This window comes from Grampus griseus (genome assembly GCF_964374135.1).
Source record: "Grampus griseus genome assembly, chromosome: 10".
Classification (NCBI taxonomy): Eukaryota; Metazoa; Chordata; class Mammalia; order Artiodactyla; family Delphinidae; genus Grampus; species Grampus griseus.
The window spans coordinates 57520929-57534827 of record NC_139004.1 but is presented as its reverse complement, the minus strand read 5'-3'; the positions used below and the strand labels follow the sequence as shown (position 1 = coordinate 57534827).

Here is a 13899-nt window from a genome sequence, read left to right as displayed (position 1 = left end):
AACTGAATCACTTTGCTGGACACCTGAAACTAACACAACATTGCAAAACAACTATACTTCAGTAAAAAGTAAAATAAAATAAAATAAAAATAAATAAATTAGAAGTTCATCTTCTCAGTTGTACCACCTACCTTTCAACTGCTCCAAGTGTTATAGGTGGCCAGTAGAGACAAGAGCATTCTTTAGAAAATTGAAGTTTATTCATTTAAATACTGAATTAAAGATCATTTGGATTGAAATATTTAAGTATATTGCAAAGCACCTGTCCATATTAAGTTTTTTTGCTGATTTAGATCATTCATTTTTTTCTTTAATATTTACTTACTTACTTACTTACTTATTTATTTTGGCTGCCCTGGGGCTTAGTTGTGGCATGCGGGCTTCTTAGTTGCAGCATGGGGACTTCTTAGTTGCAGCATGCATGCAGGATCTGGTTCCCTGACCAGGGATCGAACCCAGGCTCCCTGCATTGGGAGCACAGAGTCTTACCCACTGGACCACCAGGGAAGTCCCTAGATCATTCATCTTTGAACTGTGTATATAAATCATGGTACTGTGTGTATACATTGTACATACAGTGATTTCCTATCCCTTCGATATTTACTGTGTTTCTGCTGTTTCCCAAGAATCCAAGCGCTCATCTGCTTTTAGTATAACTTTCCCATCTGTGAAATGGAGATAACAATACTATTAACTATCTCATAAAGTTAAATGATATAGCGAATATAAACAACTTAGAACAGTACCTGACACATGGAAAATACTCAATGAATATTATGTATGTTTAAGTTACAGTAAATCAACTATACTTCAATTAAAAAATAAACTTAGGGCTTCCCTGGTGGCGCTGTGGTTGAGAGTCCGCCTGCCGATGCAGGGGACACGGGTTCGTGCCCCGGTCCGGGAAGATCCCACATGCCGCGGAGCGGCTGGGCCCGTGAGCCATGGCCGCTGAGCATGCGTGTCCGGAGCCCGTGCTCTGCAACGGGAGAGGCCACAACAGTGAGAGGCCTGCGTACCGCAAAAAAAAAAAAAAAAAAAAACAACTTACAAACAAACTTTTTGCCCAACTCTGGAGGCACTTGTAGATCTTATGGTCACAGTGTTCTCTCCATTGTAAGTCTCTTTCCCCCCTTGCAATAATCCTTTTTGAACAGAAGTCTTTCCTGGCTAAGTCCAGATGTGTTTTTTATTTGGCTTGGTCAGAGAGAGTCTCTTTCCACAGGAACGTTTCAGCAGAGATGTGAGGAAGTCAGGGCGTGGAGCTGATCGATTCTGGTGGGAAGAGACACTCCAGGCAGGGGGAAAGCAAATACAAAAGCCCCAAGGAGAGAACACACTTAGCATGTTCAAGTGACAATGAGAAGACCAGTGGGTTAGAGCATCACAAGGAAGAAGAAGGTGATCAAATATTAGGGCAAAGGGATGCCAGGGACATGATTATGCAGAGCCTGTGGAACATCAGAAGGACTTGGGATTTTATTTCAAATGGGACGGGTACCCAGTGGAGGATTTGGAGGCAGGGACAACTTGCATTTTACTGAATCAACTTGACTACCGGGTGAAGAATAGCGGGGCAAAATTAGAAGTAGGGGAATAAGTTAGGTTTTTTACAGTAGTTTGTCAAGAAAGATGGTGGCCGAACTAGGGGACAGAAGTGGTGGAGATGATGAGAAATGGTGAGATTTGGGATGTTTTTAAGGAAAGCAGACCGAGTTTGCTGATGATTGGATGGGGGTGGAGAAGTGGGCCGGTGAGAGAGAGGATCCCAGAATGAGTCTAAGGTTTTTGACCCGAGTAACTAAAATTATAGAGTTGTCATTTACTGAGCTGATGAAGCTATGGGAAAAGTGGGGGAATCAAGGGTTATATTTGGGGCACATGAATTTAAAATGTCAGTTAGATATTATCTTAGCTGGGACAGAGCCCAAGGTGAGGACCTACGTGTAAGTCGTTTATTTAGGAGATGCAGGGGCCAGTGGTAAGAATAGGGAGAGTGAGACCAGGATGGAAGAGAGGCCAATAAAAAGGTGTGCTATCCACTGCTATATATGAAATAGATAACTAATAAGGACATACTGTATAGCACAGGGAACTCTACTCAGTACTCTGTAATGACCTATATGGGAAAAGAATCTAAATTCAATCTAAATCTATGGATATATATATATATACATATAACTGATTCACCTTGCTGTACAGCAGAAACTAACACAACATTGTAAATCAACTATACTTCAATAAAAATTAATTTTTTTAAAAAAAGGTGTGCTATCAAGGTAGCTGCCATGTGCGATGATGGCTCAAATCTTCAGAGATATCTGAGAAAATACACCAAATGCCCCCAGGATCATCTGCCTGAAAGGCAGGAGGCAGGAGCATTTTTTCCACTAGCTCCCCACCCCTGCTGGCTGAGAGTTTCTCCAGGCATGTTAACATCACTGCACTTTCTAGTTGCCCATGCCCTGAATGAAGCCAGCTGTCTGCTGTGGGGCACTGGAGGAATCCCTGGGGCAGGAGGGGAAAACTCTTGGTGACTGCTCTCTGCTAAATGAGTCAAACCCTGCAAGAAAGTGTTTATCCCAGCCACCTGATCGAAGGCATGGACAAGAGGCTTCGAACCAGGACATTGGGCTGGAGATACGAAGTCATCAGTGTATATGTAAACATATGCATGTTTTTCCTTGAGTGGGAAAAAGGCTAAAAAGGAGGAAAACTTCCCTGTCACACTTCAAATCAAACCATTTAGACAACCATCCACTCTATCCATTGGTGAGCTTGATTTTGACATAGCTACCGGCAGAGCCCCCTCCTCTCTGAGGTTTTCCCATATTGGAAGGTGAAATGGGAATTCCCTCCTCCAAAAATGATATAATAGACTACAATGCTGGTTCTAATTCAACTGGAAAATTTGAGAGGCATAAATACAAGCTCCCTTACAGAGATGCTAGAACACGGGCACATGCACCACAAACATCCTTAGACAGGTGTGCAGCCTCATGCAGAAGCAAGAGAATAAATTTGTGCTTGCCTTGCTCTCTCTGTCAGACCAGAGGTGACTGTCTCCCGAAGAATGGCCACTTGGAAGTGTGGGCAACTCAGCAGCAAGCAGAGGAAACACTTAGGAAATGACTGATTCACAGCACTTTTAAATTACTTAGCTTCCCCTGCCTCACAGTAGTAAAATGAAGAGGTGAGACTGGATGATTTCTGAGGTCCTGTTCTGCTGACAAATTCCCATTGTGTTCCATTTTGGACTTATTACATTGAGTAATTGACTTCATCTGACTCAATGACACAATCAAAGGCTCGTAAAGAGCGTGGAGTTCCTGGACCCAGAGTCAAGAGCGGTGCGTCATCCTCGGCTGCTCTGGATCTGGGGCCCTCTAGTGGACAGAAAGTCAATTGAGTTTCCAAGTCCGGGCTTTAATATCTGAAGTAAAATATTTGGGACCCACTGGCCAGTTCTGAAATCTTTGATTCTTTTTCCCCTTAGAGGTAAAACAGGATTATAGATTTGTTTTTCTTACATTTAAAGCGTTCCAATATGTTATTCTCTGCTGAATATAAGATTCGGTGATATTCCTGGATGGAAGATTCACAATCTAAAGTCGAATAAGAAGCTACCCCTGGTGAAAATATTGGAAATACTTAGGAGAAAGAAAAGCGACCATGTCTTGGGAGAAGACAATGGTTATCCTTGCATTATTTAGACATTTATTTCAAGATGGGAAAAGAACATTTCCTGCCATTATGGCAGAACAGAAGTCTTTCCTTTTATCCCCTTTGTTCCTTCATCTTCACTTTTAGTTACAGAGGGGTTCTCTGACCAAAAAAAAAATTACTTTAAGTATCATAAACAGAGGAATATAATGCAGGGGTAGAAGAATTGAGAAAACAAACAGGGTTTGATGAGGTGCCCAGAGATCAGTAAAAACAGAAAGGCACTGCTACTCTGAGGATGGAGGGTAAAGGGACCTCAAGGCACCTGGCTGAAGCTACACCCCAGTGAGCCTGCCCAGCAAGAGATGGAGGCCCAGAGGAGATGCAACTGCTGTCTCATAGACAGACTGAAGCAGAGGAAGATCTGGGGAAACGTCTCCCTTCTCCATTCTCCTACCAGTGTCCTTCATTGACCAAATCTCACCCATGATCCAGAAGCATGGAAAACACAGGCTGAGGGGCTAGACCCTGTGATTCAGAGCAGGGCAGAGGCAGAGAGTGGAATTTCTCTGAGTTCAAACTGACCAAGAACTGGCACAATAAAGAGTAGAAGTTATGATGTCAACACTGATAAATATTAGCCACAGAGAGGCTTGTAGACCATGGATCTACAGGGTTAGCTAGCTTCCTGGGCACACAACCTGTGTAGTTGCACAGGGTGCCACACTTAGTTTAATACTCTGCTGTCTCTGTCTTGAAATCCTTAATTTTTAACAAAGGGCCTCCAAAAAGTACATTTTCATTTTATACTAAGCCTCACAAATTGTGTAGCCAGTCGTGTGCATTAATCATCTACAAATTATCGTTGTAGAATGCAGAGAATGCGGCTCTGCTGTCATCTTTCCAGCATAGAGCTAGGACCTGCCATGAACAAGGGACATGGTTGAAGCAGTGATCCTGAAGTTGACTTCAAGGGCTAAGCAGTAGTGTCCACCAGGATCCAGGGACAAGGGGAAAGGGGTAGAAAATTAAAAGGGGGGAGGGGAACCAGAAGAGAAAGGACTCCTGAAGGGCTGACTCTGAGTGGACTGAGATGCAGTCCAATAGACATGGGTAAATATTCTGCTCCATATTCTGGACTCGCAAGTGTATGAGATCTGCCACCAGGAAGATTGAGTCTTTTCTGATAAGCAACTGTGCCTGCCCTTTCCAGACACTGCCAAGCACAATAGTAGGATTATGATAATCATTTCACAGAAGAAAACTTGTATAAACACACCTAATCGCCTCAAGTTTTCAGTGAAAGCAGTTTGGTATGAGGAATTTTAAAACTGTAATAAAGATTATAATTTTCTTATTCAGAACACTCAGGGAGCTTGATTTTGCAATTTCCTATGCTGCTAAGCTCTTCCCATTTCTCTTTTATGCATTGCTCAACAGTTACAGGCTTAAGTCTTTAAATTCCTGGGCCTATAGCCCACCTTAAGACCCTCTGTTTTTATTAAGACCAAGGAAGCTGGACTCTTGAATTTTTATTTTTATGTTACCAAGACCTTAGTAACAATGTTTATTTTGAAGGTAGTAAATGCCAGAATTATATAGGATTTATCTTTCAATATAGAGGTTTTTATTTAACAAATCTAGTTGTTGTTTACAATCTGCTAGGCATTGTTCTAAGTGCTTTACAAATATTAGCACATTTAATTCTCAGGAGAACTCCTTAGAACTCCACCTTCTATAGCATCTTCAACAGGGAACAATAAACTTGTATAGCGATTACACGACAAAGGAAAGCAGTTTTAGGTGTCTAAGGGTGGCAAGTTGCAAGAAGGTAAACATATGGGAGGAAACTAATAGAGTAAGTTTTATTTGCAGATTCCTCTAATGCCATCTCCAAGCTGATAAGAGTCTAGAGTCATCTCCAGTAACGGAGAATTTATATCTTGCCTGCACACAGAATTGAGGGAGGGTAGAGAGTTTTTCCTGCATTTCCTGCTGCTTAATTGCCTTCAGCTCAAAAAAAGGTTTATGTCAAAGAGGCATAGCTTGGGATGACATATTCTGGTTTCCTTCAGGAGGCACTCTTATTTCATTTTACAGATGAGGAAACTGAGGCACAAAGTGAACTTGGAATGAGCATGTAGCCTGAAATCCATAAAATAACTTTTTCTAAATTCTGTTATTCTTAAGCTGTCTTCCCTTTCTTTCTGTATTCACAAGCAGAAAGAAACAAAGTTTCTAGATCTTTTACACCTCCTTTACCTAAGTTCTATTTTCTAGAAGCTCCTAAGGATATTCCACTCATCCAAACTGCCACAGTACTCACACTCTCTGCACCATACCTACCATCCTTGAATGCATAACACACATTGTGTTCAAAATCACCAACTTCCTCTTTAAACACACAAAATGCACAGATTAAAAGAAGGTACCAGAACTTCCCTGACGGCTCAGTGGTTAAGAATCCGCCTGCCAATGCAGGGGACCAAGGAAGCTGGACTCCTGGTGGTGGGTTCAATCCCTGGTTCAGGAAGATCCCACATGCCGCGGAAAAACTAAGTCCCTGTGCTGCAACTACTGAGCCTGTGCTCTAGAGTCCGCGAGCCACAACTACTGAAGCCTGCGCACCTACAGCCCATGCTCCACAACAAAAGAAGCCACCGCAATGAGAAGGCCGCACACCGCAACGAAGAGTAGCCCCCACTCCCTGCAACTAGAGAAAGCCTGGGCATAACAACGAAGACCCAACACAGCCATAAAAAAAGAAAAAAATAAAAAATAAGGTACCTGCCCTGAGGGGGACATACAAGTAAACAGTTGAAAGTAACAAGTTTGCAGGCAGAAACACCTGACCCCTCCAAGTGTAAGGAGAAAGTTAGGCGGGAAGCTTCCTTGAGGGGTGATCCTTGCACTGAATCTTGGAGGGGAAAATGTACTTCACCAAGCAGACGAGCAAAGGAAGAATTTCCAGGACCAGCATGTAGAGGGGCAGACTATTGGGGAAGCTAGTGAAGTAGTCTTGTTCAGGCTTCAGAGGCGGCACCAGGCCTCTCACTGACGGGACAATGATGCTAAAGCTGGCTTCATGCCCAACTGCTGAGCTACACCCAGGCCAGCAGGGTGGCACCAGCACACATCATAAACCACTAGATAAGATCGAGTCAGTCATGGGACCCCTTGAGGGTCTGGCCAGCCCCCGGAATCAAGAACATTTCCCAAACTTCCCAGAGCTGCAAATTTGCACGTAGGCTGACTGTTATCAGCCTGCGGCCTGGTGCTAAAAGCTGTGCTCCTTCGAGTGGCAAACTGAAGTCTTACCCGTGGGGTGGACGCACCACCAGGACTTTCCCAACTGGGACTCCAGATTGCTGTTCAAGGGGCTTCCCAGCATTGCTTGGACCTGGATGTAGGTGCTTCCCCAATTCGGAGATGTATAAACCTCTGTCTTCACTATTCTCTCTTAGTTAGTTATACTATTCTTTTCTTAATTAGTATAATGCAATTTGTTAATTCAACAAACTCTCTCTAAATTCTCGTTTAACTGAGTGTAGAGTGGTTATTTTGCCAGCTAATCCTATGAACCTTGAAACCGAAAGTAAGGCTTTCAGCAAAACACAGGCATTGAACAATTCATCTCAGGACTTAATGAAGCTCAGGTTCTTTATGTCTCAGCACAGAAGGAATTCAGTGAGGAACCAAGTGGTAAGAAGTGGATTTATTAGTATAGGATGCATTAGTATAGGATGCTTGTGAAGGATACAAGCGGGCAGGCAAGAGAGCTCTGCCCTGATAACTAAGTGGGCTACATTTTTATAATCCAAGGAAAAGTGGGGAGGGGGAGAAGACCACCTTCTTCCTCATTCTTTGAGTAGACAGCAGGCTTACATCATTAGCTCCTCCTTCATGTCATGGGGCTATTCAAATCAGCATAAGAGTGGTAACATACAGTAAAATATGTTAAATCATCTCAGGTTTCAGTATAATGAGGGTCTTCTACTTTGGAATGTCACCTTTTCCCTCTATTCCTGTCCTTGGTACGTGCAGAGGTGCATGTCCTAAGGATCATTATCTTGCTGACCTCCACCAGCAGGATGCAGGTCTCATTTTTTCACTTAATGGCCTGGGGCATATCTCGGTGCTTTTGTTAGGGGAAACACTGACTGAAACTGCCCACCCTGGCCAGGCAAAGACTGTAACAATTTGCATGAGTTATTTTAGGACAGGAGATCCTGGTAAGGAACACGGAACTAACAAACCACCACCAACCAGAAGAATATGGGAAAGGTCAAAAGGAGAGAGGAGACTCCAGTCCACATGTCCTACCAACCTCCCAGAATCCTCGCTGGAATCCATCTTGGCTGAGTGATGTGCCCACCACCAGAAAGGACACTGAGTCAGAATGGTTGGCCAGAGACAACCCAGAAACTAATCCCATCACCATAAAACCTGAGACTGTGAGCCACATGGCAGAGCAGTTCTCCCGAGTTCCCTTACCTTCCTGCTCTCCACCTGGGCACCCCTTCCCAATAAAGTCTCTTGCTTTGTCAGCACGTGTGTCTCTTCGGACAACTCATTTCCAAGTGTTAGACAAGAGCCCGCTCTTGGGCCCTGGCAGGGGTCCCCTTTCCTGCAACGCTTTTATTGCATGGTTTCATTGTTAAGCAGGACTGTCTTGTTTCACAATGTTCTGATTACTTTCTTGAGTGGTCATTAACTTACAATGGTCTCCCAAAGTTCCCTCTCTAACTATAATCCCCTAGCGGGATTTCTAAAGCTACCTGTGTAACTATCCTACTCTATCCCTATCAGCATGATGGATCATATGGAATCTAGGGAACTTCAGCAGTATTCCAATGTGGTTTAAGTGCAGGCAGGCAAGGGTATGTGTGGTGTTAAAAGATAGCACCCCCGCCTCAATTAAAATTGTTACTGAACTTGAGTCTGCTCACCCACAGCACAGCAAAGCCAATTTACTGACACCATGTTGTAGTGAAGGAAAGTATAGCATTTATTTGCAGGGCACCAAGCAAGGAGTATAGGCAGCTCATGCTGCAAAAAGAGCCAAAATCTCTGATGGTCTTCAGAGAAGAGTTTTTAAAAGCAACATTTAGGGGTGAGGACTGCAGGATGCATGACTTTCTTCTGATTGGTTGGTGGTGAAGGAACAGGGTGGTGTTTCAGGAATCTTAATCATCAGTCTTCTGGTTCAAACTAGTCCGGGGTCTATGTGCTTGTGCTCAGTCTGAAGTTACCATCCTCTACCTGGGTGGGCTACTTAGTTCCTGTAGAACTCAAAGATATCAGATTGTTCTGTATATCCCTTGAGGAGGAATTAAGGCTGTGCTTTATCAATGCACTATTGCTTCTTGCACTACTGTTTTCCCTTTGTTTCTACATTCCCTCACTTCCCTAATTAGTAACTGTCTGAATCTGCCCTTTTGGAACTCAGGGGAAGCCTATAAACAAGAAATGGGGAAACAGAAAGACTTTTGTAAGCAGGAGGGCCCCACAGGGTCCTGCTCAGTTTCAAAATCATGACTGTCATATAGATGTAAAAATGAACATGTTAAAGATTTTGTTTCTCCCATCAGGCAGATTTTATAATAACCACTCAAAGGGTGAGTCCAAAGAACAGACACGTTTATAGACCAGGAATATTGAAATGAATGTGCAAACGGAGGCAAAACTGGCTTCTTCCACAAGGAGTGGGAAGTCCACTGAACTTCTGTAGGAGAGAATTTGCATATCTATAGACCATTATTTTGCAATGCTACCCCTCATTTACAACTTATATAGTTGTAAAGTATCTCCCATAGAATCAGAATCAGATAATGCAGAAGGGTGACTCCTGTGCATAGATTTCCACCGAAGCACACCTTCTCCCCTACAGTGGCAGTAAGAGACAAAATCAACGATTCAGGGGCCATATCAGAAAGAGCCACAAATACCACAACGAAGAGTTTGGACTTTCTGTTAGTTTCAGTCTTTGAGCAAAGGAGGTTCATGAAAGGTCAAGCTGGGAAATGCCAAGACATCCTTTCATTCGAAGGGCATGGCCTGGCGGCAGGTGGAAGCTGACTGACAAAGCACAAGGATGGAGGCATGAATAAAATCTAGGAGGTTGATGCAGTGGGTCAGAGTCTGCAAGCCAGAGCCAAGGCGAGTGGCTGACAAACACAGAAAGTCGAATCAAGCGGACCTAATGAACGTGGATGCGAGGGATGAAGTGGAAAGAAGGGTATCTGATGGTTTCTAGGTTTCTGACTTAGACAACTGGGTAGACGGTGACGCATCCACCAACACAAGAGGAGCAAGCCCATGATGAAAGACAAGGTCAGTTTTGCACAACTTAAGTTTGAGGTGCGTATAGGATGTCAGGAAGGCATATGGAAAGGGACCCCCCCACAAGAGACTTGGGGAGGACTTAGAAGCCACTCGGTTTTTGCGAGCAACCAGGCGCCAGAGGTGGCCGTGGGAGAGTCCGGCCTACTGGAAGGCTCCACCCCCATGCCCCGCAACGAACGGCAGAGGGGCCAGCTGCAAAGCCTCGAGGTCCTTCCGCCCGTTGGGCCTTGCCGCGCCTGCCCCAGGCAGGCATCGCGGACCCCACTTCCGCTTCCGGTCCCAGGGTCTTGGCGGCTGGGCGCGGCGGGGCGGGGCTGAGGGCGGCGGGTACCTGGCAGCCGAAGCAGCTTTTGTGTGGCCGGTGGGCTCCGGCCAGCGGGCGTGGCGGGCCTCGGTGGGCAGACGGGCGGCCCGGGGCGGATGCGGCAGCCGCGGGCGTCGGGCCCAGCGACGGCCCTGGGGCGTAAAGGCGACGCGCGAGGCCCGAGGAAGAGAGGCAGGCGGCCGGGACCAGGCGAGGCGGGAGGCTGTGGCCCTGAGGCCGGGGGGCGCGAAGAGAGCGGGCAAAAGAGGGGGATGGTGGCCCGGAAGTCTGGGAGAGAAGAGGTAGAAAGTGACAAGTCGGGTGAGGCGTTCGGGGCTGGGAAGGCCTCAGCGAGGCGGCGAGTGGAGGGGCCGGGGGGCCAGGTGGGCTCTTCAGACCCGTCGGACCGGCCGGGCTTCGAAGCAGCGAAGGAGGCGGAGCTCCCCTTGCAATCGGGAAGACACAGTAAGGAAGCACGCAGGGGTCACTCCCTTTCTAGCGTTTGCACCCCTTCTCCTGCACCCGTGTTTTACCACTGGCGTTTCACTTGCATCTACATGGGCTTTACTGATGCACACGGTTGACCCGGAGAGAAAAAAACAGGAATTCGCTTAAAAGGTGTTTGTCCTGTTAGGATCCCTTGCTCAGAAGTTCTGTAAAAGGAATTCCTACTAGTGATTCACTTTGGCTTGTATGAAATCACGATGCTAGAGGTTATTCAGCTGTCTTAGAATTTATACAGGACGTTAATAGAAATTAGGTCTTTGATTTAAAAACAAATGTATGTTTCCATTTGGCTATTCAGGGAAATAAAAATGGATGGCTTCACAATTTTTTTTTTTTTTTAAGTGATATTGCTTTTTCCTCCTCAATGTAAAATCTTTTCTGGTATGTTTTGTTGTTTTGTTCAGCCAAGGAAAAAAGAAAAGTTACTGAAGCCTCAAGTGATGATCCCCAGCCAGGAATTGACCTGGTAAGAAAGGAATCATTAACCAGTTCGGAATCTTTCCAAACAGTGGAATGCAGTGAATTTCAAAGTATGGCTTTCTTGCAGTCTTTGGGTAAGGAAAGTTTGGTAAAAGGTATTAAAAGAAGAATTCGAATTAAAAAATTTAAAAGCTTAGAACGGCCACCTCTCAAAATAACGGAATATAAGGCTACACAAAATAGTAAGGTTGAATTCCAAGATGAACTGTACAAGAATACTCCAAAATATTCTTGTCACAGCTTGTCACCTGGAGTAGAAAATAATTGCATTTTAAGATTACGTGATTGCAGTTGTTTCCCCCATTCCAAGAGTTGTAATGATGAAAATAACCTTGCATATAAACCTGATGGTGGATATATGCATGTACCAGAAAATTCCTCAGAGTTAAAGAAAGAAAACCCTAGGAGTCTTGGAGATAAGAGTGACACAAATAATATTCCTCAGCATTTACAAACTGAAGAAAACTTAATGGGAGTAAATCAGTTATTACTTGAAGAAAATGACTCATACCAAAGTAAAAATAAGGGCTTGCTTTCCTGCCTTCAAAGTGAAAAAAATAAACATTCATTAGAGGAGAGCAGTGTTGGGAGAAAACCCAGGAAAAGGATGAAGGTGTCTGAAAAAGGAGATGAAATGGTTATTAAGATGAAATTCTCTAATGTGTATAACAAATATGAGCTGGTGTTACAAGAAAACAAAACAGGTGCTGAAAGTAAAGAAACAGAGACTTTAGAGGCTAAAAAAAGTCCTTTAAAAGTTTTGAGAAAAGTAAACAATAACACGCTGTCACCAATGGATCATTTATTAAGTCTTCCAGAAACAGGGAAAAAAACAAGTCATGAACACCATGTAAATCCTATGTTTCAGAAAACTCTTGAGCCACTTTCAAAAGAAGAAAAAAAGAATGCTTCAGAGCCTTTAGGATGTAAAAGGATGGATCCAGAGGAGTATTTTAAGTGGATGAAAAACTCAATAGTGAAGTCACCTAGCGATTGCCATCCTATTGAAAAGAGAGCTTCGAGGGAAGACTCGAAGAATGAAGCTGAAGAATCTAAATTTAGCTGTCAAAGAACAATACCAATGACTGGCAAAAGAACTTGGCCTTGTTATTCGTGTGCTAGAATATCTGCCCAGTGTTGGAAAAAGGCTTCCTTGCCACAGTCAAATACCTTTCTTCCTGGGTCTCAGGAAAGTTTTAGGCAAGATGATTTTCTTAAACACCAGACAAATCAAACTCATTTAACTGATTCCAAATTGATGCTACAAAGTTCTCTAACAGAAACAAGCAGTGAATCTTCAAGTAGAGAGAAATTGGATTCTAATTTAAATTGTTTATCTTCAGTCTCTACAGTGGAACCTACTTTAATGGTTATAAAGGAACCTATCATCAATGATAATAAAAAAACGAAGTCAGAGAAACTAAGCAGAAGTGCGTCAGAGATAGTTTCTAATACTATTGAAGATACTCCATTAACTAATGTGACTCAAAACTTAACAGGAAGTAAAAAAAAAGATAGAGGGAATTTAACAAAACTGAATTTGACAGTGGCTTCCCAGGATGGCCAGGAAGCAAATAGCTCTACAGGCAAAACTATTCATCGAAAAGCATGCATTGCTAAGCAAACACTGGTTGTTCCAGACTTGATTAAGATATTGAACACAGGACGGCTGACTAATTTTAAAATTCCCTTACTTAAGAACAAAACAGAAAAAAGAAAAATACATGGCAAGTCATCAGAGAGAGAAGTATATAGTCCCCTAGAACTTCTTGACAGTTTATCTGGAGCAGAGGTAAGGCAGAATAGGACTAAAGAAAATGTCACCACAGTAACTTCAGGACCTCAATCTTTGAGCATACAAAATAGTGTAGTTCCAGTGCAAGCTGGTTGTGACTCATACTGCAGTAAGAGTTCCTGTATTATTTCTCCAAGCTTTTTAAAGCAAGGTAATGATAATAAACCATCTAACCACATCTCTAAACCAGGCAATATTGTTTCTAATAAGGAAGCTGTTTCTCTCACAGTTGAAAATAATACTATTTCTTATGATCCTGGGTGTTTAAAGAAAAGTCCTGCCTTCTGCTCTAGTGAACAAGAAAGATTCAAAGCAGTTTTCTCTGAAGTTAGTGGTAGAAAAATGACTGAGAACGTTTCAGAAATTGAAGTGGGGTTTCCAGATATTCTTAAAGCATATGAAGATGATGTCCTCTTAATTGATGTAATTCAAGATGACCCAGATCTCTTTGGAGTCTCCAATGAAGGAGAGCTCTCATTTACTTCCGAGGGTCCCGTGATAAGCCAGGAGCCCAATGTTGCTGAAGAGCACCAGTCAACAGACTCCAAGCACATGGAACTTCCAGGAAAGAAAGAACCAAGTGATGACTTGAGGTATGCATATTCAAGTATGCCTTTTGGTACAGATTATTGTTGCAGGTTTCAAAAGCACTTTCTACTCTTAGGTGTCACTAATTTATTCAGTGATCATTATTGATGCTCCATTATTTTTTTAACCCAGTTATTTATTAAATGTAATATAGTATATAATTGCTAAGACCTGGAAATGTCATTAATGCTGAAACTTAGAATCAAAATAAAACAAT

The 13899-nt window shown here is 43.3% G+C and overlaps 1 protein-coding gene across 1 annotated transcript in view; it reads left to right on the top strand.

Moving 5' to 3' along the window:
* Window positions 1–10428: 10428 nt before the first annotated feature.
* Window positions 10429–13899, top strand: part of TOPAZ1 (testis and ovary specific TOPAZ 1) — a gene marked incomplete at its 5' end in the record, with an annotated part of 66892 nt that continues 63421 nt past the window's right edge. Inside the window, 2 exons of the mRNA XM_082663509.1 lie at window positions 10429–10777; window positions 11224–13687. Coding sequence (XP_082519635.1) covers window positions 10429–10777; window positions 11224–13687 — 2813 coding nt within the window. The remainder of the gene's footprint in view (window positions 10778–11223; window positions 13688–13899) is intronic.